Source organism: Micrasema longulum, unplaced genomic scaffold, assembly GCF_059751315.1.
Source record: "Micrasema longulum isolate JH-2025_06_02 unplaced genomic scaffold, ASM5975131v1 h1tg000597l, whole genome shotgun sequence".
Classification (NCBI taxonomy): Eukaryota; Metazoa; Arthropoda; class Insecta; order Trichoptera; family Brachycentridae; genus Micrasema; species Micrasema longulum.
This window is the reverse complement of record NW_028277793.1, coordinates 1,649,066-1,672,663: the sequence shown is the minus strand read 5'-3', so window position 1 is coordinate 1,672,663 and position 23,598 is coordinate 1,649,066. Positions and strand designations below refer to the sequence as shown.

The 23,598-nt window shown below is 32.6% G+C and overlaps 1 protein-coding gene across 3 annotated transcripts in view; it reads left to right on the top strand.

Moving 5' to 3' along the window:
• Positions 1-23,598, top strand: part of tweek (transmembrane protein KIAA1109 homolog tweek) — a 49,139-nt gene that overhangs the window by 2,374 nt on the left and 23,167 nt on the right. Inside the window, exons 4-21 of one of the 3 annotated variants that reach the window (XM_088228627.1) lie at positions 292-5,457; positions 6,807-6,964; positions 7,073-7,557; positions 7,908-8,088; positions 8,173-8,334; positions 8,411-8,536; positions 8,674-8,782; positions 12,412-12,477; positions 12,807-12,905; positions 13,120-13,265; positions 14,408-14,609; positions 14,695-14,841; positions 14,924-15,120; positions 15,337-15,460; positions 15,545-15,754; positions 16,158-16,395; positions 17,073-17,366; positions 17,817-18,000. In XM_088228627.1, coding sequence (XP_088084753.1) covers positions 292-5,457; positions 6,807-6,964; positions 7,073-7,557; positions 7,908-8,088; positions 8,173-8,334; positions 8,411-8,536; positions 8,674-8,782; positions 12,412-12,477; positions 12,807-12,905; positions 13,120-13,265; positions 14,408-14,609; positions 14,695-14,841; positions 14,924-15,120; positions 15,337-15,460; positions 15,545-15,754; positions 16,158-16,395; positions 17,073-17,366; positions 17,817-18,000 — 8,294 coding nt within the window. Of the gene's footprint in view, positions 1-291; positions 5,458-6,806; positions 6,965-7,072; positions 7,558-7,907; positions 8,089-8,172; positions 8,335-8,410; positions 8,537-8,673; positions 8,783-12,411; positions 12,478-12,806; positions 12,906-13,119; positions 13,266-14,407; positions 14,610-14,694; positions 14,842-14,923; positions 15,121-15,336; positions 15,461-15,544; positions 15,755-16,157; positions 16,396-17,069; positions 17,367-17,816; positions 18,001-23,598 lie in introns of all 3 variants that reach the window. The other 2 variants (XM_088228626.1, XM_088228628.1) reach the window with 2 other exon arrangements.

Below are 23,598 nucleotides of genomic sequence, written 5' to 3'. Positions count from 1 at the left end.
CTATCAAGGGGATCCAAGCAGCTTGTACCGCGGCCTTAAGGAGCATTCCGGAGGAGGCCTACCGTGGCGCATTCGATGCCTGGAAAAATGCATCAATGCTGGAGCCGATGCATCAACGCAGGAGGAGCCTTTTTTGAAGAATTTTGATGTGTTGTAACGAAAAGTTCAATAACTTCTTTGTAATCGACTCACTGACATTACTTTCTGGACCCACCATGTATTACTCTTTATTACTCTCAAATGTAAAATATTATGTTTTCAATTAGACATTAATTATAATGTAAATTACAGATTTATCACATTCAGACACCAGGCTATCGGTTATGTTGAATGGATTTGAACTTCATGTATACAACAGGTGTAATTTGTACAACGAACTTGAAAAAACATTTGGTCTTGAAGCATCTATATTTATGGACAACAATGATGAAACTGATGCGTCTGCTAAAGAACAAGCAATGAACCTAGCTAATGAGAGAGCTAGCGCTACCGAACGTAAAGTTCGCGCTGAAGCTGTAATGGCCAGAACTTGGAGAGATCTTATTCCTGTTATTAAGTTAGACATCTGCTCCGGGAGAGTAGTGTTTGGTAACCGTTTAGTGCCCACTAGTTTGTCTATTAGTGTCGAAGAAGCCCATTTAGTTTACAGCACTAAGCCCCCAGCTTCAAAACTAGACTATTTGATGCATTTTATTAAAGCTAAAGCTGAAAACTTTAGAGTTATGCTAGTTCCGAGTCCAAATTATATAGGTATGGTGGATGACCCTCCGAGGTATATGGGAGAAGGATTTGTTGTTATGAGTTCTAATTATATCGAACTTTATTTCTACATGGACGAGCCAGGCTTAGTTCCCGATGAACCTGTATTGTTGCAACTGGCCAACGGAGATGTGGTGGAGTCTGCTCCTCCCATATGGGGTGTAGACATTAAATGTGGAAAAGGAACTGACTTTAGCTATGGTCCTTGGGCAGATAGACAGCGTGAACACCTATTTAAATTTTTTTATCCAGCTGATTATCAAAATCTAATTGTCACTCCTCAACCAAAGCCCGGAGACAAAAGACAAATGCAAGCTTTTGATATAAGACTCTCAACATTGAATGAAGCCACAATAGATATTTTATTCTCTAAGAATAAAGAAACAAATGCTGTGCATGTAAATATCGGCGCAGGTTCATATTTAGAAGTCAACTTACCCTGGATTGTTCTTCAAGATGGATACACCACTAAGATTACAGGGCAGCTACTGCATTTAGAGGCCACAACTAGTTTACAGTATCGAAGTTTAGCTGAAAGTGAAACATTGGAATTCGCCGTAAGATGTCACTATCCCCTCATATGGAATCAACATCAAAAGTGGTCTATAAGTTTTACAGGCTGTAAAGCTACAGCAAATTTGGTTTATGGTCATAAAGAATTCTTTCAGGACATGGTTTTAGATTGGTCTTCTAAAAATCGACCAGATATTCTTCATTTTGTACCATATACATGGAAAATCTCATTGCTTTTAAAAGATTTTGAATTGATTACTTTGTCTAATCAATATAATTGGATAGATTGCAGCTCCACTAACCAAGAAAATAGTCATGTGGCATTTTGTGGGGATCTATTTGATTTATCTTTTGACTTACCATTTGAAGATTTCCTGCCACATATTGTCCCACTAAAAATTTGGATACAAGGTGAAGGTGTTGACATGAGCCTATATTTGCCAGAAGTAAATACAAGTCGTGTCATTTTACTGGCCATTGAAAAAAATATGAACTTAAACTCCCGTAAACCTACTACAACCAATGTAAAATGGCGTAAAAAGTGTCTGAAAAGCTTGGGTTGGATTAATTGCTGGTCTGTACCGATTGTTGCAATAAGTATAAAATATGATTATCATCCTATTGCACCCTTGGGCCCTGATCCACAAGCTGATATTACCACTCCAGAGAAAGAAGAAATTTTACTTTCTCCAATGAGAATTTCACGTTCTCGTAAACAACCACAAGTACAGTGGAATCACAATGGGAAAAATAAATTTGATCCCAGTACTATGACAGCAGATAAAGTTAGTGTGGAGCTTGAAATAGGACCATCAGTTCTTTTAATGTATGGTTCTATTATAAGAAATTTCATAAACTTGAAGGAAAATATTTTTGGTGAAGATCAAACTTTCACTGATATGCAAAAAAGCAGTAGTAGTGACAATTGTTTGTCTGAGCTCGGAATCAAGTTAAATGAGAAATCATTTGGAAATAGTGCTATTACACCAGTATCAGGAGATTCTTCAGACAATATCAAAGTGGCATTTGATCCCAGAATTTATAGACCTCTTGAAGTAACTGTATCTGTAACAATGCATGATGTTCAAGGATATCTTGTTAAGAATTGCACTGAAAATGACCAAACATGTCCTGTTGTTCTTATTGAGAGGTTTGGTTTTGAAATGAAAAAAGGGTACAAAGAAACAAGATTGCAGTTATTAGTCAGTCCATCTTTTCTGATAATTGCTGACACATTAACTGCAGGTCTGCAAAATTCGCAGTCACATTTAAATCAGGGTCATCTAATGCTGTCATCCTTACAACTTCGAGGGCACGCCATGTTCAGTGATGAAAATAGGACATTAGATGAAGAAACTATTGAATACGCTTGGCTTATTGAAATTCAAATAGGTCAACTGACAGGACGATTAACAACATCACAAATGTTTAATTTGATTAGTTCTTTAGAGACATTCATCCTATTGGCAAGTGACACAGAAAACAATTTGAGTCCCCCTAAATTAACAAAAATTTGTCATCATGGGTATAATACAACATTATGTACTCATACAAACCTTCAGACGAAATACCACTGCCCTACAAGTGAAGATATAAAGTATCGAATGACCCGATTAGCTATTGACCTAATAGATATTTATATAGTTGAAAATGGAACCGCATTACAAGCTTGGTTATCTCCATTTCGTTTATGTGTTTGTAATTTGCACAGTGATCGCTTTGATTTAGGTATTACTGGATTACTTCCTCATATAAAGCTTACCCAGTATACTCACGCTAATATCCAAATAAATCCACAGAACAAGAATGGAGGAACTACATCTAGTCTAAAACATAAGTACTCGGATAGCGATTCTTGGATTGAAGTGGGAAATGTTTCTTTTGGTACAATATTGCTAGAGGCAACAACTTCATTGTCACCACCAGAAATAGGCACTCAACTAAAATTTCTTAAGTGTCATGATGAAAAAACAAAACGTCTATGGTTTCTGCGACCTAAAGAAGATGGTACCAGTAAAGGTAACCAATGTGGATGTCTCGGAGGTTGTTCCTTCTTTGGATCAAATAGAAATGGTCCTCAGTTTTTGAAACCAAGCCGAAATGACTTGCAAGAAAATATCAATGTTGCTATTTTTAACATTCAAGATGTTAAAAGCGGCGAATATGGATATGGGCAAAGTTTGTTACATGAAGGACATTTAGTCTTCCATACACCCCCATATAGTGGACTAGATGTTTGTCTTCAAGGATCACCCCCAATATCTGTGTCTAGTCCATCTCCACAGCCGTCTTCCTTACAATCACATTCTGTTAACATTAACAACTCTAATGCATTAACTAGACGATTCTCTTATACGTCCGTTTATAAAGGATCTTGTAATGCTACAAATAACTCTAAGGCAGAGGTTCCCTATGCAAGATTAGTTGATTCGGATGGCATTTGCAACCAGAAGTTGGACAGTGATTCAAAACTGAATAAAACAATCCTTTCTGTGCCTCAGATGGAAAGTAGTATGTCAGATTCAAAATTGGCGTTAAATTATTTTAATAAACATGACCTTCCCGGCCAAAACTATTCATGTACCAAAATAATTAATCCTAATATCAAGGAATTTGCTGGGTACCAAAAACAAATGGTAAATATTTCAGAATCACACTATTCCTTAAACTCGCATATAACAGATGACCAAGATGGTCGAGAAGTACAACGAACTGTTTCGATGAATAGTGGAAATCAATCAGAAGTTTTTTTCTCTGCAGAGGATGAAATATCTACAAGTCGATCTTCAAGTTTAAGAGTTTCTCGCAGTACTAAGCGAAGTAATAGTTCTCAGTATAAAACAGCTTCTGGTGCTGGTGACTATAGTTCAAATAAAAAATGTAGTACTCCGTCATTGGCCGACCCCTATACAATACAAAAAACCATTGGTTCTCTTCCGCTTGATACAAATATGCCTAACGACTCTGATGATAGTCATTCATTTTCATCAACATCTTTTATATCAGCATTATCTTCTCAAGAGGACATGACTTTGATCAATTTGCATGCGCAAGCTAATAAACCAATTTTTGACTCTCCAATCTTAATGGCTAGTTATGGTTGCCATTTATCACACAGTAAATGTAAAAATTGGTCACAATGTTCATTACCTTCGGGAAGTGATGCTTTTTCTGTTCCACTGTTTAAAAATGGCGAAAATGGTAAATTAATGTATTGCGGTAATAAATATATTCCTGCGTTTGAAAAAAAAATTGCTGAGAATAGAAGCATCCGATTGTTTCCACGCCAGGAAAATCAAGCCAATACCCATCCTCAAGGATCTGATAATATTTCATTTAATAAGGCAAACATTAATTCTCACTTTAATGTGCAAGGACGAATTCACCCATATTCCCAAACATGGTGGGAAATATTGAAAGGATCTGATGAACATGAAAATCATACTGACATAGTACCAGATGATTTCCAGAAATTGTTAGGAAAAAATCAAACAGCTTTAATGTTGAAATTTAGAGGAACAATTGACATTATGGTTAGTCCTTTACTTCTAGAAAGTATGCAACGATTTATTGAAACTCTAACTCCTGTCGTTGCCAACATTCATCCCGTTGCTATTTTAAATCATTTACATTTTTCATGTGCACGTTCCGTGGAAGCTGCTAATATATTAAAACAAGAACATAATTTAGTTAATTGGGTTCAACATACCAATCAAAAAAAAGAAACGTCGCTTGAAAATGGAAAATTAGAGAAGAATAAAGATTCTCAAATGTGGCAACCAAATATTTATGAAGAAACTATATCTACTCAAATAAATTTAAATGTTGTAATTCCTAAAGTTAATATAATTTTAATGCAATCTTCAATAATTGAAGATTTGATTACTTTCTCCGCTTTGGAAAATATTCAAGATTTAACATGTGCTTCCATATTTGCTGTTTGCTTGGAAAATATAAACTTTAAGTATGTGAGTAATAAAGAAATGTTGGAAGCAGTTCAGATTTATTACAGGCCAACTCTTCGAGTTCTTAGTCACAAGAAAACTTTTGGAATCATGAAAGCTCCCAAGGCTTTTATTTCTACTCATAGTGATAATACACCGAGTCGTCAGGACAAAAGGGAACCTGTCTTTTTAGAAACATCGCAGAAGCATTGCCAAGATACTCACGTAACTCTTGACATAGGTAAATTTAAATCCAATACTATTTCTCTTTCTTTTGAAAAAATGTTTAATGAATTCGAATATGTAGTACATTTTTTTTATTTTCATAGCATTTGTTATTATAATATAATGCAATAGATTTCTCCGGTATACAAACTGTCAAGACCTATTTTAAGGCAGACATTTTTTATGAAAGAAAAAATTATGAGCCAAGCAAGATCAATTACAGTGAACACTGATGACTTTTGAAAAAAATAATGATTTTCTTATTTATAAATAGGTTCGTATACTAGAATTTGTACGTGGCTCGGTATTGAGTTAAAAACAATTTTCATTAGTTATAACAAAAATATTGTCCTGTTATTTTCATTTTGTATACCGTGCTATGTAATTGCATATTAGAACAATTGTACATTTTGTAATTTCTTGTCGATTTGACTATAACGGTTGATATGGCTATAAATGCCATTTCGCATTTTGTGTCTAAATTTCACATTGCTACAACTTACTGTTAATGAGTTTAATTTTATTGCAAAGAAGCCTGAGGAAAATTTGGCTCCAAAACAGCACAGTTGACCTGGAAATTGCATTTTACATGTTGATTGTAAATGTCACGTCTATGATTTACCGTTAAAAAGTTTGATTCCATACGAAAGAAGGCTGAGAAAAATTTGGCCTAAAAATAGCACTGTTGACCTAGAAATGAAATCTAAAAAGTCGTGTCCAAATTTCACATCACTAGGACCTACCATTTCTGATGAGTTTCTGTGGCGGACAAACAAACATACGAAAACACACATGTATTTTCAGTTTTAAAATATAGATTTAAGCTATTTTTCACAATGCTCCCTTCTTGAACCAACTTTTAAACAATCAAAATTTTGCATACATAGGGTAACATATTATGAAACATTTTGGGATCTTAAAATATGAAGTTTATTTGTCCAAATAATGAACTTATATTTGACCTCATGACTCATTCTTCGGTTTGACTCCTGGTTATGAAGGAGTGCATTCTGTTGATTGTTTGTGAATATATATACATGCATCGACAGTGGAAAGGGAAAAATTACCAAGCCACATGGAGCAACTTTACAAAAGAACAAATTTAAGTAAAAAAAAAAAATATTAATAAAAATATATCTTATTATTTAATCTCTCATTTAAATAAAGATTTTTTATTAAAAAAAAAAAACTTTTTGTCTCTTCTGTAAAGTTGGTTACGTGTCGCTTAGTAAATTTTGCCTTTCCACTGTCAATTTGTTTTTTATGTGCTCATTATAATTTACACTGTAGTAATACAAAGTATACCATACGGTTTTATTATTTTATTTAGTTGCTAGATTTTACGCTATGTATTTGTTTTTAAAGGAAAAATACATGCACAACTTCGACGGCTGCATAATGGTGGACCGATGATAAAAGATGCTGTTATAACTGGTATTCCAACACACCAATCCAAAGTATCGTTCAAGTGCATCAAGGGACCTGACACACATATGAATGACAGCTGTATTGAGAAGTGTAACGTAAGTTTTTATATTACTTAATAACTATATATCTATATTTACTTTCATATTACTATAATAGTAGTACTTGTACGACATCGTATGTTTTATCTTAAATATAAATTTCAGGATTCCAGAAATAAAAAAGATATTGATGATTCCATGATGGAAGATATTGGTTTTATAATGTTTGAATGTGGATTAGAAGGGACATGTATAAAAATAACAAAGCATTCCCACTTTGATAAAGTTGATCCAAGCGATGATAAAATGACATGTAAAACTGACAGTGATATTTGCTATGCCGAATCATTACGTTCTGAGGAATATAAACATGAAAAAACAGCAAAATTGGTCAAGTCCTCAGTTATCGATGAAATATTCAAAAAGAAGGATTCCTCTTCTTCCAAACCAAGTACTCCAAATTTAGGTACATCTCAGCCAGAAAATGTTATTCCAGAGATTGATCCTACTGCAGAACCTTCTAATAATGTAATCGTCCCCATAAAGGATTCAGAAAAAGCATCTTCTTGTGTAATTGACCTAAAAACAGTTTGGTTTAATTTTGCTGCTCCCCCAAGAACACCTATAACAAAGAAAATTGACTATACAAGGTAATCAGTTTATTTTCTTGTATCCATATTATATATTTCTTCACTTTTTATATGCAAATACATATTATAAAAACTATCTACATATCATAGCAATAATTGTGTAAATCATTTACCGATTTTTGCAATGAAAATTTTCTTTAATAAATATTGGTGATGTCTGTATGTAAAATTCATATAAATATTATATTTGCAAACATCTAAAAGACACGATACTTTATATGATTATTCTAATTTTTATCTCCGAAATTCCAGTTTACTAAAATAATAAATTTTGTCACTATCGTTTTGTAATATGGGTCCTGGTATCATAAAATGAATGATTTTATTTCATATATTAATAATGTTTTTAGGCTAGATTGGAATTTACTAACAACAGCATCTCCAGCTATCAATGCCTGGATGAATCCGTGTAATCGTTTAGGGATAAAAGTGGTAGCATTATACAGAGCATATTATAGAAGAGTTACAGCCACGTGTGCCAGCTTAATGGCCGCATCCTTGGATCTTCCGCAAATTCACATGCCTATCAAGGTTGTTCAAATATTGCAATATGCACAGGTACAACATTACTTTTTTTTTCTTTCGTTACTAAATATTTCTGTCTTTATCTTTTAGAGTCGCTATTGCCGGCAGACTCATCTTGCCCAAGCTTTAAGGGAAGATCCGTCTTTACAACTTTGTGCTGTTCTTTTGAAATATCTTCTACAGGCCGATGTTGCCGCTATTCAAGCAGATTTAGCAGAGAAACACCTGCCATCTTTATCCACTCTTCGTAGGGTGAGCAGTTGATTTGTTTTACTGAGTTTTACTTTTTAAATTATTTTTATTTTATTTTGTAATTTTTTCATTTAAGGGTGTCATTGTTCTCAGCCGTCAGTGGAAGAATATTATATATACTCCACTGTTATTAGAACATAACTACAAAACCAAAATGATGAAACAATTGAATGTAACATTCACTTTGCCTGATGTTATTGAGGTATATATTTTTTTTTAAATATCCATAATTTAATGCATAGTTTTAAATAAATGTGTTTCAAAAATATTTATCTCCATTTCGATTTGTGAATGAAATAAAGTTATAGACGAGTTTGATATTTTTATTTTACTTTTTAGGACGACTATGAAAACTTTATGGAACTCGAAGAAGGTGAGGTTATGGATGAAAGCTCAACTCTGCTTAACACAGATATTCCGGGAAATAATCTTAAATTAAATGTGCCAGGTATATTTTCAAAGAATATTTCTTATGGTTTTTAAAATTATTGCATTGACACAAATGTGTATTTGTGGTTGCTTTATTCATACCATAATGCTATTTTGGAGACTGGCAGAGTTAGAATTTTATTGTGCTTATTTAAAATTTAGATTAAACCCTTGTACTCTTTAAAAGTAGGGTTACAACATATTTTATATTCATTTGTATTTTTTGTAAATACACATAATTTTTACAGAAATCAACTCTTAAAAATCTTTTAGTTTAGGAAATAGATTTCTATTATTAAACTTAAACTTAGAGTAGAGTTTGAAGTTGTGCCTATTTTAAATATTAGCAGTAATATGGTATATATATATATTTTTTCTGTTACATACATTTTTTTTGCAAATCTAATAACATTATAAATTTTTTTATGTGCCTACTTAATCAAATCTTATCCTCCAGTGTAACTAACACCGGTTAGGTACCCTTTTTTTCAATGACTTAAAGGTCGGATATTAGAAACATCGCTTTGTGTCATTCCAACAGAATCAATATAACTGTTCATTCTATATGGATAGTTAGGTAAATATCTAAGGTATAGGAGGGATTGAAATCTCAAATTAAAATGTTTAAAATTCCATGAGAAATAAATGTAAGAACTTACATAAAAACTTGAGATAATGTCTTTTTTGTCATGCTCCAAGCACCTGATACAAACATCCGATTAAATAATTCTTTCCTAATCCCAAATAAAATAAGTTAAAAAATATTCTAAATGCAAAACAGCTTCAAAGTTGTTAAATTTTCATTGTAATTTAACCAAACTTTGGAAATATTTCTAAATGCTAGAGCCGCTTGTCTCCAAACAAATTTGTATTGCATGTTTTTGACTCATGGCGTGCTGTAGCTTTTTGAAGTAATTCTAAGAATACATTAATTTATTTGTTAGTTTGGAGACAAACTTTGAGCTAGACGCTCGTCGGTTTGAAATATATATATATTTTTATATCAGGCAAGATATGGGAGTTTGTAAGTACAGCATCGGCTGCTTGCTAGTTTGTGTTTTGGGCCTGTTTAAACAGGGTAAGCGTTACTCTTTTAAGTATAATACTGCTAAGTCTTTGGCCTCTGATCTCTCTGACAATTTGTAACCACTTCTACTAATAATGGAATGATGTCTGAAAACTATTTTGCGTGGGTACAGTGGTGTGCGGGTGTAGGGTTGGTTTGAGACATGGTTTCCTGTCGGCAATTATTCGGGCCTTTGTGTATGTGCATATTTGTGGTTTATGTTGTCATTATCATGAATGTTAGCTCAGTGTCAAATGTGAATGTTAATTTAAGTTAAAAAAATTATTTGATACATTGGTAGCCAAAGACATATCTCCATTCCAAATTTTTCAACTATTCCTACTTTAGTAATCGACAACAATGGGATTCCTTTCACAAAAACACCTTGCCCATCACATACCGCACACCGCACCTGAGGACATAAGTCTCCTTGGCGGCACCCACATACACAGAAAAGTTGCTCATTGCCTAACGAGAAAAGCTGCCCGAAGGAGCTTTCTGTAATCTGGTAGCCTTAGCATCTTTGTGCTGAATGAAGGTAATCCAGAAGTACATAATATGTACTCCATAATATGCCTTTCACAAAAACAGTTAAAAATCTCGGTATTATTTCAATTCAATTCATTTATTCAAAAATAACATATACATTACAAACATATATTCAATACTTACATATTATAAAAAAGAAAAAAACATGAAAGAGACTCATGTCAAAGTAGTAGAAGAATCCTGCTCCGGAAAACTCCTTCGGATACATGGAACAGATCAACATCCAGAGCGATGTTGTTGAGTATATGTTGTTGGCATAACCATAGGCAGGTTGGTCCTGTATTATGGACCAACTCTTAACGTGGCAAGAACAGATAACTGAGGTTGGGAAATTTTTTTACTGCACCCTCCGTTCACTGAAAAGATTTCAGAATTTTCTTCCAACCACAGCAAAAACAAAATGTCCTGATCTTTTTTTTTGTCTTCTCTGTGTCATAGTAATATTTGGTATCTTGACACCAATACCAAGCTCATTTATCGTTTGGAGCGTTTGCAGAACCAAAGCATCTGCTTTATTTTCGATCTTAAATCATGTGTGATCTCAAAATATGACCATGTATCATCCTTTTGCTCCGAACTTATAATATTCTTCACAAAATATCTTACTGAGAATTTAATGTTTCTTTCTGATCATGGTCATCACTTCGCTCTTCTCTTTTTGATTGGCTGGAAGATATCCCGCCAAAATATTATTATATATGATATATTCTACTTACAAAATTATTTATAGAATTTTATTGTGATGGTGACTCTGTGTTGTTAAAACTGTCAAATAAGTTGAGTTTTAAAATAATTAATTCAGTACATTTATATTTATTTGACCAATAAACAATTATCCTCAATCATTATTTGCCTAAATAAATAATAAGTAGAAGTGTACTTACATTTGTGTGCATTGAAATGTTTTCATCTCTAAAATTTTTTGTTTGTAATCCCATGTTTTCTTATGTTATTGATAGTCTTCAATTTCGTATTATAAAATAATAGGTTTCTAATAAAGAGAACTAAAAAAACCTTTATTTACCTCAAAATATTTTTTTCTTGGATTTAAAAAAAAAAAGTTTTTTCGGTGGTTTTTTTTTTTCAAAGATAATTTAATTTTTAAAAAGTACACATTTCAACAAATATGCTCCACTAGTTAATGAGAAATATCAATCATTAATATTTGGTTGGTCCTCTTTTATTTTTTATCACCTCTTCAATGCCATTTTGTGTTTGAATAAATAAATTAAAGGCATGGAATTCACTAAATTTGGTAGATCGTCATTCATATAATGATACCTGTTATTAATGGTTTGTTTTAAGTTTTCATTTGACGGAGGCTTTGATGAGTTTATTTTCATTACCATTACATGCCACAGGTTCAAGATTGGGTTCAAATCAAGACTGTTTCCGGGCCAATCCTGTGTTGAAATTCCATTAAATTCCTTTATCTAAAATCAATTTGAAGAGGATTGTTATTATTATTATTTATCACTTGTATTAATTTAAGAGTCATATTGTGAGAAAAAAATATTAATTATAGATTTTGGGCAGTGACATCTTGAAAAATGCACTGAGTAAAATAAGAACAATGCACTTATGTTCCATTGATGAATGTCAAATGTCCCACTCCATAAAAAGAAAAGCATCCCCAGATCATTTGTCCTGCAGAATGTTTCACCGTTGGCTGAAGATACTCATCGCTTAATCGTTCTCCTGATCTCTGTCTTACGTCTTGAATTACATCCGTACCAGAGACTCAATTTAGTCTCATCGGAGGAAATGATATGTCGCCAAACTGAAATTATTTCAATTTTTTTTTTGCCCATTTTAAACAATTGGTTAATTTTTTTGTCAGAAGCTTTTTTTTTGCTGGCCTCCACGCTCTATAAAAAAAATTACTAAATAATTCTTAGAACTCTCTTATTCTTGTTATTACCATTTTCAATCACTGAAAACATTTCAATTCTCGCTACTGTATCTAGTATTTTTAATTTCAACTTATTTGAAAGTTTAAGTTAACATCACAATTCCATTTATTACTTTTAAAGGTAATTTGGGTGTTGCCGCAACTAGTCCTGCGGGACCATCCTTTACATCTACAAGTCCCCCTTCAGGTTAGTTGATGGTTACAAAACTGAAATATTTCTTTAGTTTATTTTTTGTTTTACGTACATATAGTGAGAACTTGCTGCATTACTATTATTTATTAATGTACATTAAGAATAATCAATAATAATATCTGTCATTTGTTGTATTTGCATGCATTATATTCCTGGCTTAGTTAGCATACTAAGAAATTATTATATTCATCTTTACTCAAGAAAATGAAGCATGAATAGTATTCGAATTTAATTTTGATTTGTAGCCTTACAAGATATATGGTTTCTCTGTTTGTGTATTATCAACGCGAGGCTATTTGTAAACTAATGTATATATTTTTTAGTATGTCGAGGACCTCCGCCTAGCAGTAGAACAAGTGGTGTATTCACATCTCTCCAATTTCCCGTAAAACCAATACAGTTCAATGAAAATAATTTACCAGGTAATTATGTATGTTTTGATATTTTGTATAAATACATCCATAATACATATATACTAGTATGCATCCACAGTGGTTCTGAATTTGATTCCCAGTGAGAGTGAATTTTCTTAATCTAAGTTCTGTGTTGTAATATATCACTATTAATAAATGTGCCCCCTTTGTGATAATAAAAATGTGTCTAAATTATAATCAAATTTTGATAATTTCTTTCTAGGTTATGATGCATTAAAGGATGATGCCATTGTAATTGGTTCTAATCCGTCAATATACTCCAGTGAAAGTCATGATAACTTAAAGAGTGAGTGCAAGCCGAGAGAAGATCTCTACAGTTGGATGGCCAAACAGGATCCAGTGGATAAAGTAATTTCATAGTTTGTTAAAATAGAAAACAATTTTTATCTATGTTTATCAAAATCATATATATTTATCATGATTTGTTTTATACAATATTTCGAGTTTGTCCAAATGTTTGTAGACAAAAGACTGGATTTCACCCTCTAGAGAGTCATTAAGATTAATAAATAACAACGGAGATGGAGAACATTTAAGATAAGAAAATATAGCCTAGTCTAGGGCTAATGACCTCTCATTGGCTGGTTTAAGTGGCCACTTGTAAATTGATTTTTTTTCAGGTGTTGCCTAGTATGTGAAATAATTCAATCAGATGAATCTCTTCACAACAATAAAGGTTTCAGCTCTTCACTAAAATCAACAGATAGAAGAGTTGAAGAAATATGAATATTCTAACATAGGCAAAATGGTAAATGTTGCACACTGTGTAAATTGGCCATTTAAACCAGTCAATGACAGGTCATAAGCCCTGTAAATGCCTAGACTTCCATAATTCCTTATCTAAAATGTTATCCGTCGTGTTGTTATTTATTAATTAGTTTTATAGGTGGATTGTCATAAGAAGGTACACGGAAAGAGGTAGGTAAGGTGGTCCCATGACTGCTGTTGTCATTTCAAATTCGCACCTGAGGGGCATCTCTTTTAAATAAAAAATATGTATTATTTTAAGATATCCAAGTCAGCAAGACCAATACCAGAACCTGCCACACAAATTTAATTATTTAGTGAAAGTAACTTAAATGGTCATATTGTACTTATTACAAACGCCATCAACCGAGTTGTTCAGTGACAGTTCCGTAATTCCATCCTACTTTTTGGGTATTTTCACATCGCTGGGTAATTACTACAATTATGTAACTCCAAAATCAGATTATTAGTTAACCACCAAAAAAGTCTTTGTATCGTCCTCCATGAATGCTAAAAATGAGTCATGACAATATTATGATTTGAATGCACGACTTGTCTATTTGTAGCATTCATGGAGAAGAATACAAATTAGTGCTTTTAGTGGTTAACTTAAAAAATCTGATTGTAAAGATACCTAGTTGTAGTAATTACCCCGCGATATGGGAGCCAATGGTTATAGGATATATTTATGCAATTCTGTAATATGTTTTTTGTTCAAAGTGCAGTTTTTATTTGAAAAATAGGCTCCGGGGGAAAAAGAAAAGCCTCCAGTTGACATTTGGAATCCGGCTGCCGTAAGCTCCAACTCTGCAGTTGGTCAGTACACGACACAAACCAGCCACTGCCAATATGCAACGCAAGACTCACTCATGCTGCTAGACGCACATTTAATTTTCAAGCCAATCTTATCCGCGTTGGGACTAGCGTCTCATCAAGTGTCTCAAGGTAATCTACTCCAGTGTATGCACGAATGTACACAATTATTATTATGTAATGAAAAATGTTTATACGAAACTTTTTTTTTTTTTAGGTGCGCGGACTATTTCCTCACTCGATTCCTTGGGATCCAATCTTTCGCTAGTTGCCTGGATGGACACCTTTAGAATCGATATTGTTGTTAGTGAATTTGGAAAAACAGATAAGGGAAAAGGTACTAAAACATCTAAAGGAAAACCAGGTACTATATATTTTTATGATGTTTTATTTACACAGAAATAATGTATTTCAATTGAACCTTAATAATTAAACCTTTTTTACAGATATATTGGCAAAAGAAATGCCATCATTTTTATGTGAAAAGGTCGGTTTGGATATTGATTTAAAGAAAGTGACAGATATGTCTGTGGATGATCTAATGCAAAGACAAAATGTGTTATATATTTCTCGAGGTCAACTTAAGAAACACATCAACACCAAAATCAATTTCAGCCTAAGCATTAGATATATTTCCCAACAGGTGATATTTTAAACAAATTAGTTTTTGACATTTGTATGCTTATAATTTCCTGTTACGTTTTACAAAATACTTGTTAAAGTTTGTTTATAAATTTAAGAATATATTTTAAAAAATATTGGAGAAACTATAATACTGTAAAAATCCTACAGCGATTTTCATGAAGACATCAAAATACAGTGGACAATTTTTAAATATGTATTTTTATTAATCCTGTAGGTAAATATGCCACTTCTAAGATTACTACACCAAATAAGCAATATGTACCAAAATGTAAAAGATACACAGTGCGAGATGAGAGGACATACCAAAACACCAAAGCAAGGCAAACGTAGATTTTCAAGTAAGTCTTTTTAATTATTATTTTGAAATCCTTTATTATTCAAAATAATGATCAGTTACTTAAGCGGTATTTTCTGTTTTATAGTTACAAGTGAGACTGCGCTTCCAAAGTATGATGCTTCCGTCAGTACTGCGCCCTTTTCTTCACAAACTAGTGCCATTGGAAGTACTCAAGGGGCGGTCCATGCACCAGTTGCGCAAAAGACGCAATCCCATCAGCCTATTGGGAGAAGTCGACCACAATCTTTTGCACAGAAGTTAAGATCCACTGGCAAAACTGTAAAAGGAAAATTAGGTTAGATTCTATGTAAATCAAATTTATACAGGATACAACATTATATATTGATTTTAAAAATATATGTTTGGCAACAGGTTTAAAACCTCTATTGATTTGTATATGTAAGTATTAACTTAATAGCAAATTATGATAATAAAAATACATATATAGTTTTATTCCACTTTTATTTATATATGTATTTTTATTATTAAATTAAAATGCAGTTCCACCGAGAAATGTCAGTAAAAAAACTGAATCTATTAACAGCAAATGTAAAGCCGGAGTGTGTGAAAGGAAAGAAAATACTGCTTTCTTCTCAAAATATTGATCTCTCTTTACTACAAAAACACATTCAGACTTTCATTTTACTCTACTATTTACGGTGAGTGATCCTATAATATTGCTTTTTTATCATTTTCAGGTTACAGTTTTTTAAATGAAGGTGCCCACACTCCTATGTTTGTGGAAAGTGGCACCCCACTCCACGCGTCAGTACTAGAAAGCAGTATCTCTAGTACTGTTCCCGAATTAGGAAAGGATGACTTGTCTTCAGTTTTGATTAATTCTCAAGGAAAATTAACTCCTCGGTGCTGGAGAACTTTATATTATCTACTTGATCTTTATGCAGCAATGCCAGATACCAAAACAGTCGCACACAGGTAAATAGAGATTTATTTATTTAGTAGACATTAATTTTCATTACAAAATGCCAAAGGGTATTATTTCTACTCTAATTGGAACATTAAAGTAGAGGTTAGCAAATAGTAAATGCGGAAAATTTTAGGGTTTATTGTTTATGTGAAGAAAACCTAAAATAAATTTTAACATGATTCAACAATTTTTATTTACAAAAAGGAAATTGATTTCCACTTTTAAGTCAGTAATAGCTCTTGTAAAATAATATGTATTGTGCATTTATATTTTATATTGCAGCCATTTTAAATTCAGAATAAAATATTGACTGAAATTTTCATTGGCTTTTTCTCCGTGTATTGCACAAATATAAAAATGCCAAACAAGGCATATGCTCTGAAGTTATTTCACAACACTGCAAAAATAGATTAAGGCATGTTAGCTTTAAACTGCTTGCTTAAAACTCCATAAATAATAATAACAAATGTTAACATTGTACTAAAAAACTGGTGCATAAAATATTTTGAGCACAAATAATAATAGAACCCCATATTTGGAAGACTAACAGAATTTTTTTATTTCAAAATTCAATATGAAGTAGGCTTTTTACACCAAAAATAAATCATTGAAATCAAAGACTTGCCTGATTGTCTCCTACTAACATAGATTTTTATTACGATATTTTGTTTCTATGTTTTAGTAGATTTTCCATTACAACTGATGTCCCGGACGGGTATAAACACCAAAAACCTCCAACACCTCGACTTCAGTCCCGAGATCCCATGTCCCCGTCCAATGGTTTAGGTATTGCTATTATTGGAGTAGTTCGCATACACAGAACTCGCTTACTAGCTTCTATTTCGGGGCTCAAATTAGAAGCAGAAATGACCTCACTCCAAGTATCTCTAACAGCGTCAAAAATCTCTCAATGGTCACTTGCTGGACATTTAGGCAGAACTATGATTGTTTTATTGGAAGGAACATCTCCAAATCAGCAGTGAGTATTTGTAAATATTTTGCCATCATATTGCTATTTTTTTTTTTCTAAAATCTGCTATATTTAGATTGTTGATGTTCGCCATTTTAAATTGTGCTACTGCAACATAATGTTTAAAAAAAATATATATTCCAAATAGTTTTTGTGCCCCATATGTTAATTTTGATATGCTTATTTCATAGGGTCACTAACAATTCATAATAAATTATGTCATGAAAATGGTTAAAAAAAATTCTATCCTTATTTGCCTAAACATAAACAATTTACTTAATAACTTAACTACCACTTTTTTTAATGAAAATACAAAAAATACTTATTAGACTTTTATTAAATTTTGTGAGTGAATATGTAGTGCAATGAAAAAAGGCAGGTGTCAATTTAATTTCATATACAGAATAACAATAGTCTTTGATTTTATCAATATTAATTTCATTCATGTTTTAAATTTAGGACTGTTGTACGAGTGACCGTAGGAAAATCTCAAGCACTGTATTCATCAGATGGTTATCGTAAGGAGCGCAGTAACTCGGGTCTCTTAAGTGTTGGGGCGATACGTATGGATTTGCCACAACATCCTGTCGCCTTGCACGGAATGATGACTCGCTCCAGTCGACAACTGTCTTCAACTCTGCAGGTTAGATAAGGCTTAAAATTAATTATGGAGCAGTTGAAAATACATTAATATATCATAAAATCATTCTGTAGCAATAACTACATACCAACATTAATCTACTAAAGCTAAAATAATTACCAGCTCTTAGAAACCGAATGGAGTGAAAATGAAGATTTGTTTATTTTATATTAGTAGGTTTTCTTTCTTTTATATAGGGTAATTCCATGGTAACTCACATTACATTTACCTCAACAATCGAGTCCTTTTCAATGTGTTTTATCTAAATAATGTAAAAAATATTTATTCTGTATATCACTGTACATTGAACATCGAACATCGAATAAGGAAACATTTTCAGTAAATCAATTCAATTTGGCAAACAAATATTTATTAAATACACTTTGATAACGTGCATTGTGCGACATGAAGTTCTATGCACAGGTATATAATTCTAAAACTTTGTTCTAATTAAACATGTAAGAAAAAATACAAATATCAAAAACTTTAAGTGATTCTTGTTTATTTCAATAACGATGCACAAATTTAGCCATCCATACAGAAAAATAATATAAAAAAATATATAATAAAAGTAACTCGTGCTACATTATTTAACAAGTCATATTTTTCGACAAAATGCCTAAATATATTATGGAGTAGTAACAAAATTAACTTCATATTAATTTTACAATAATATTTACGGCTAAGATTCACTCATCTGAGCTTTTACTTAATAATGGAATATCTTTTTCGTAATCTTCGGACGAGGAACCATAAACTTAATACTATGTATAATAATAATAATTATTATTATTATGGATAACTTATATAGCGCCATTTTCGTAATATAATACCTCAAGGGCGCTTTACAAAGTGATTATATAAAGATATAAATTTAATTTTAACTTTAACTTTTTGATTTAAGAAAAATAATGTACTTTTTCATACTACTTTTCCACCACATGCTAAGAATTTATTCAAATGATTTAGAGAACAAGTGGGTTTTAAGTTTCTTCCGAAACATCACTTCACTCTCACAGTTTCGGATTTCTACTGGGAGAGCATTTCATGCCGTAGGGCCTGCGACCGCAAATGCATGTTCGCCAAATTTAGTGTGCTGTTTGCGTAGAGGTATAATAACTTTTCCTTTCGACGTAGATGTAGTTGATCTAAGCGTAAGACGTCTGTCAGCTAGCTCATCTGGAATGCAGAGTTCCCTTAGATATTCTGGAGCAGAGTTGTGCAGTGACTTATACATAAGCCAACAGAGTTTGTATTCCTCCCTCTGTGGAAAACGTAGCCAGTGCAATTCTCGAAGTAGTGGAGTGATATGACTGAATTTAGAGCTTCCAAAAATAAGTCTCGCTGCGGCATTTAATACAGCCTGTAGGCGGGTCATTTTATTCATCGGTAGACCTGCGTAGATACCATTACAATAATCGACTCTAGACACTACAAACGCATTTATTAATTGACAGGCGGCATCAACTGGCAAATTTTTGCGTATGCATTTAATCTGTCTCAGCTGGTAAAAGCATGAACTTATCCTTCTACTAATTTGAGCGTCAAGAGAAAGGTCAGAATTAAGTAAGACTCACAGTAGTTTAACAGTGGGTAAAGCGGTACACCTTACATCAGGTAGTGCCGTATCCTGAATCAAATTCTGTCGCCTGGCTGAAACCATCCATAGTTGTTCCGTTTTAGATGGATTAAGTGTAAGTCTATTTTCAGCCATCCAGTTTCCTATTTTCTCAATGCATCCATTAATTAAATCAACAAGCACATTTCTCTCGCTCGGTTTACAATAAAAATAAATCTGTGTATCATATGCATAGCAGTGAGACCACAATCCACATTCTTTGATAATATTCTCTATATCTTTGGTGTACAGGAGATAGAGGAGTGGTCCAAGTACTGATCCTTGGGGTAATGTTTTTTTTTATTCCTGATTATTTATTTTTGCACCACAACAGGCCAGGAGGCCTAAATAGGGTGGCGCAGAACACCCAGGCTTGAGAAAAATCACATATTAATTTTTGTGTTCTCACTGAGAATCGAACCCGGAACCTTCTGTGCGTGATTCAAACGTCTTAACCACTTGACCACGAAGGCCGTTGATGTGTTAGCAGAAATGTCATTTTTCACAAGTATTCTTTGTTTCTTGGCGATGTTTATTTTGAAATTCTTATTTTCTATCTTGCTAAAAAAAAATCTCAGTCTTCTCATTTTTCCGCTCCCATTAGCGGCATGATAATATAAAAACATCATATAGTTGAAAAAATTGTTAAAAAATTGTACTAGAGCGAATAACTATAATAATTTCACAAGAGCTTTTGTTACTATCTGTAACCTGAGGGACTCAGTAACGAATGTTACAGCTTTTAGATTTTGAGATATTTGAATTAAATCGTGATCCCAGGGAGTTAAAGCAGACTCAAAATTATTATAATACATTCCCTTTATATACTGACGAAAGTGAAATAGACCTAAGCGATACAGATCTGTTGTTTGTAAACATGGAACCTATAAGAAAGAGGAATTATTTTTTTGACCAATTGAGCTCTTCTTCCACTAGTTCGTCAAATTCAAAAAGGATAAGATGATCTCCTATGAGATGGTAGATGAACTGGCGAAAGCGGCTGCGATAGACGGCTCGCGTCCTCTTGAGTATTGTGTGTGTGTTTCCGACATGTCCCCTCGAATTCAGAACGAGGCAAAACGACAATGGAAGACCCAGTGGGAGTTTACCTCCAAATTTAAGGGAACTCTCTATAAAGATATCCAAGAGAGCATACCAAGCTCTCCTTGGTTCCACACAAAAAAATTGTCTAAGAGATTAATCTCAAACATTAGTAGACTACGAATCGGCCACTATTGCACTAATAGCCACCTTTTCAAAATTAATATTGTAGGAAGTCCATGGTGTGAATGTGGTTTGGACCATGAGACTCCAGACCATATATTCTTTGGCTGTCCAATAAGGGACAAACATAATATGTACTCCTCCTTAAAAAAATATCCTTACCCTATTAACATAGCATCACTCCTCTCCATCCTTGATCCTGAAATTATCCACCATATAGGAAGCTTCCTCTCAAAAAATATGATAAATTTTTAGTTTTTTTAAAAAAAATGTTTTTTGATTTTTATTCCTTTAAATAAATTTTACTCTTGGCAGAAATCATCCTTCTTAGGATGGATTGCCTTAATATATAAAAAAAAAGATGATCTCCTCCGAAAAGGGGGCGCAAGCGTACTAAAAATCCTTCCAAGTGGAAACAGAATAAAATAAAATGTATGCGTAATAAGGGAAAATCATATGTATCCATGTCGAAAACTAAGGAAAGTGTTGCAGCCCGGTGGCTTAAAGAACCTTGCACGGAAAAATGTAGACTTAAATGCACTTCTAATATTAAAATGGATAGCAGATATGAACTTTTTCGAAAGTTTTGGGATTTGGCAAAGCAAAGAGCTTACATGAGTGCAAGTATGATTGATGTGCAGCCCAAATACAAATATATGAATGCTAAAAGATCCAGGCACAGAAACAAAGCTTTTCATTTTGTAGTCGACAACAATATGATAAGAGTTAAAACTTTTTACAATGCAACAAAATAAAATAATCGAAAATGATTTTTCACTAAATGATTTGAGAGGAAGACATCAACGCCATTGAAAAATTGATCCCGCATTACAGCCGCGGCCATGGAGAATATTAATTCGATCCCTAAGATTAAATCTCATTACCTACGAGCTTCTTCCACCAGGGAATATATAGAAGGCAGTAAAACCATTAAAGATTTATTCAATGATTTTAAAGTAAAGCAACAACAGGATAATAAAGACCCAAGATAAGATTCACAACGGAATTTAATCTCTCATTTTTCCAGCCCAAAAAGGATCAGTGTGATCTATGTGACTCGTATAGTAATTTAAATGCTGATCAAAAACAAGACCTAGAAGAATAATACCAAACACACATGGAAGAGAAAAATCGTAATAGGATTGAGAAGCTCAATGATCGCAAAAAAGTAAACAAAAATGTCAAATTAGCTGTTAATGATTTAGAAGCGGTGTTGCAGTGTCCAAAAGGTGACACTTCCTCCTTTTATTATAAAACTAAATTGTTATAATTTGACCATAACTGAATTAACACAAAAGGATTGTAAAGTAGCCTACAAAAATGTGCATTGCTATTTTTGGTCAGAGTGTGATGCTAAACGTGGTGCTGTAGAGATCGGTTCATGTGTATGTGCATATCTGAAAGCTTTAAGCGATGAGGACGATGATGAAAAGGAAGTGATATTCTATTCGGACAATTGCTGCGGACAAAACAAAAATAAATATACAACATCACTATATTTACATGCTGTGCGGACATTGAACATAAAGAGCATAACGCATAAATTTTTAATAAGAGGCCACTTGCAAAACGAGGCGGATAGTGTGCATAGCATCATCGAGAAGGAAGTTAAGAAAACCTTAAAATCTGGTCCAATATATACACCCGACCAGTATATACTTTAATAAAAAATGCCAAAAAGTCAAAACCTCCTTTAATTTTGTACGAGATGGGGTTTGAATCATTTTACGATCTAAAAATGTTGCAAGAAGAATGGGGATATAATTTTTCAATAAATACAGATGGACAAACGGTAAGCTGGAATGAAATAATAGTTCTAAAAATAAACAAAGATTACCCTACATGTTTTCTTATTTAAAACATCTTACAAAGATGAAGATTACAAGGAAGTCAATGTGAGAAATAAAAGAAATAGAATGAAAGAAACTATTGAAATAACACTAAATGCGACCTATTTGAACAAACAACAAATAAGTGCAAACAAAAAAAAATATTTAAAAGAATCAATTTCCTAAGGATTGATCCCTTTATTTTATGCGGGTTTTATAATTCAATATTTTATGTTTTTGAAAACTACGTGGGTGTTTCGTCAGATCTCATTTTTAGTTGATTTTTTATGATAATAAAGCTAAATAATGAAGTCTGATATAAGTCTCAAATTCTTCTTATTAATAAGTGTTATAATTTTTATTAATCATAGAAGATTTTGGAAAGATTTATGTTACAGTTTTGTTTTGATTTATTGATGTCATCGAAGACAGATTTCGTCAGTGCACCACTCTCATTATTGATGATTTGATATAATTAAACACTAAAATATTAAAAATTATGTGGTTTTTATTTATTTATTAAAGCCCTTATTCCAATGTAACGCTTTTATGATTATTTACCTTTTAGTATCACTTTTACCACCACTTTGCACCCTGAAGGGTACTGAACAATATCGCTTAAGGGGACAACTACCGATAGGTACTAAACGATAAAATAAAGAAACACGTCTTTTATAAATAAAAAAACACAATGTTATAATTAGTTACTCTAAATTAACATAGAAACAAAATGAAATATTTCTCGGATAGTTTATGCTTCTTCGGTTAATATTGCAAAGAATCTAAATGTTTCACCTGTTAACAATACAATTTTAATATAAAACTGCAATATTTACAATTACTCAATCTGTATCTAAATAATTTGATCACTTATTTTACTGAAAAATGAAATATCTACGAACTTTAAAAAAAAAACTTTTTTTAAATGTC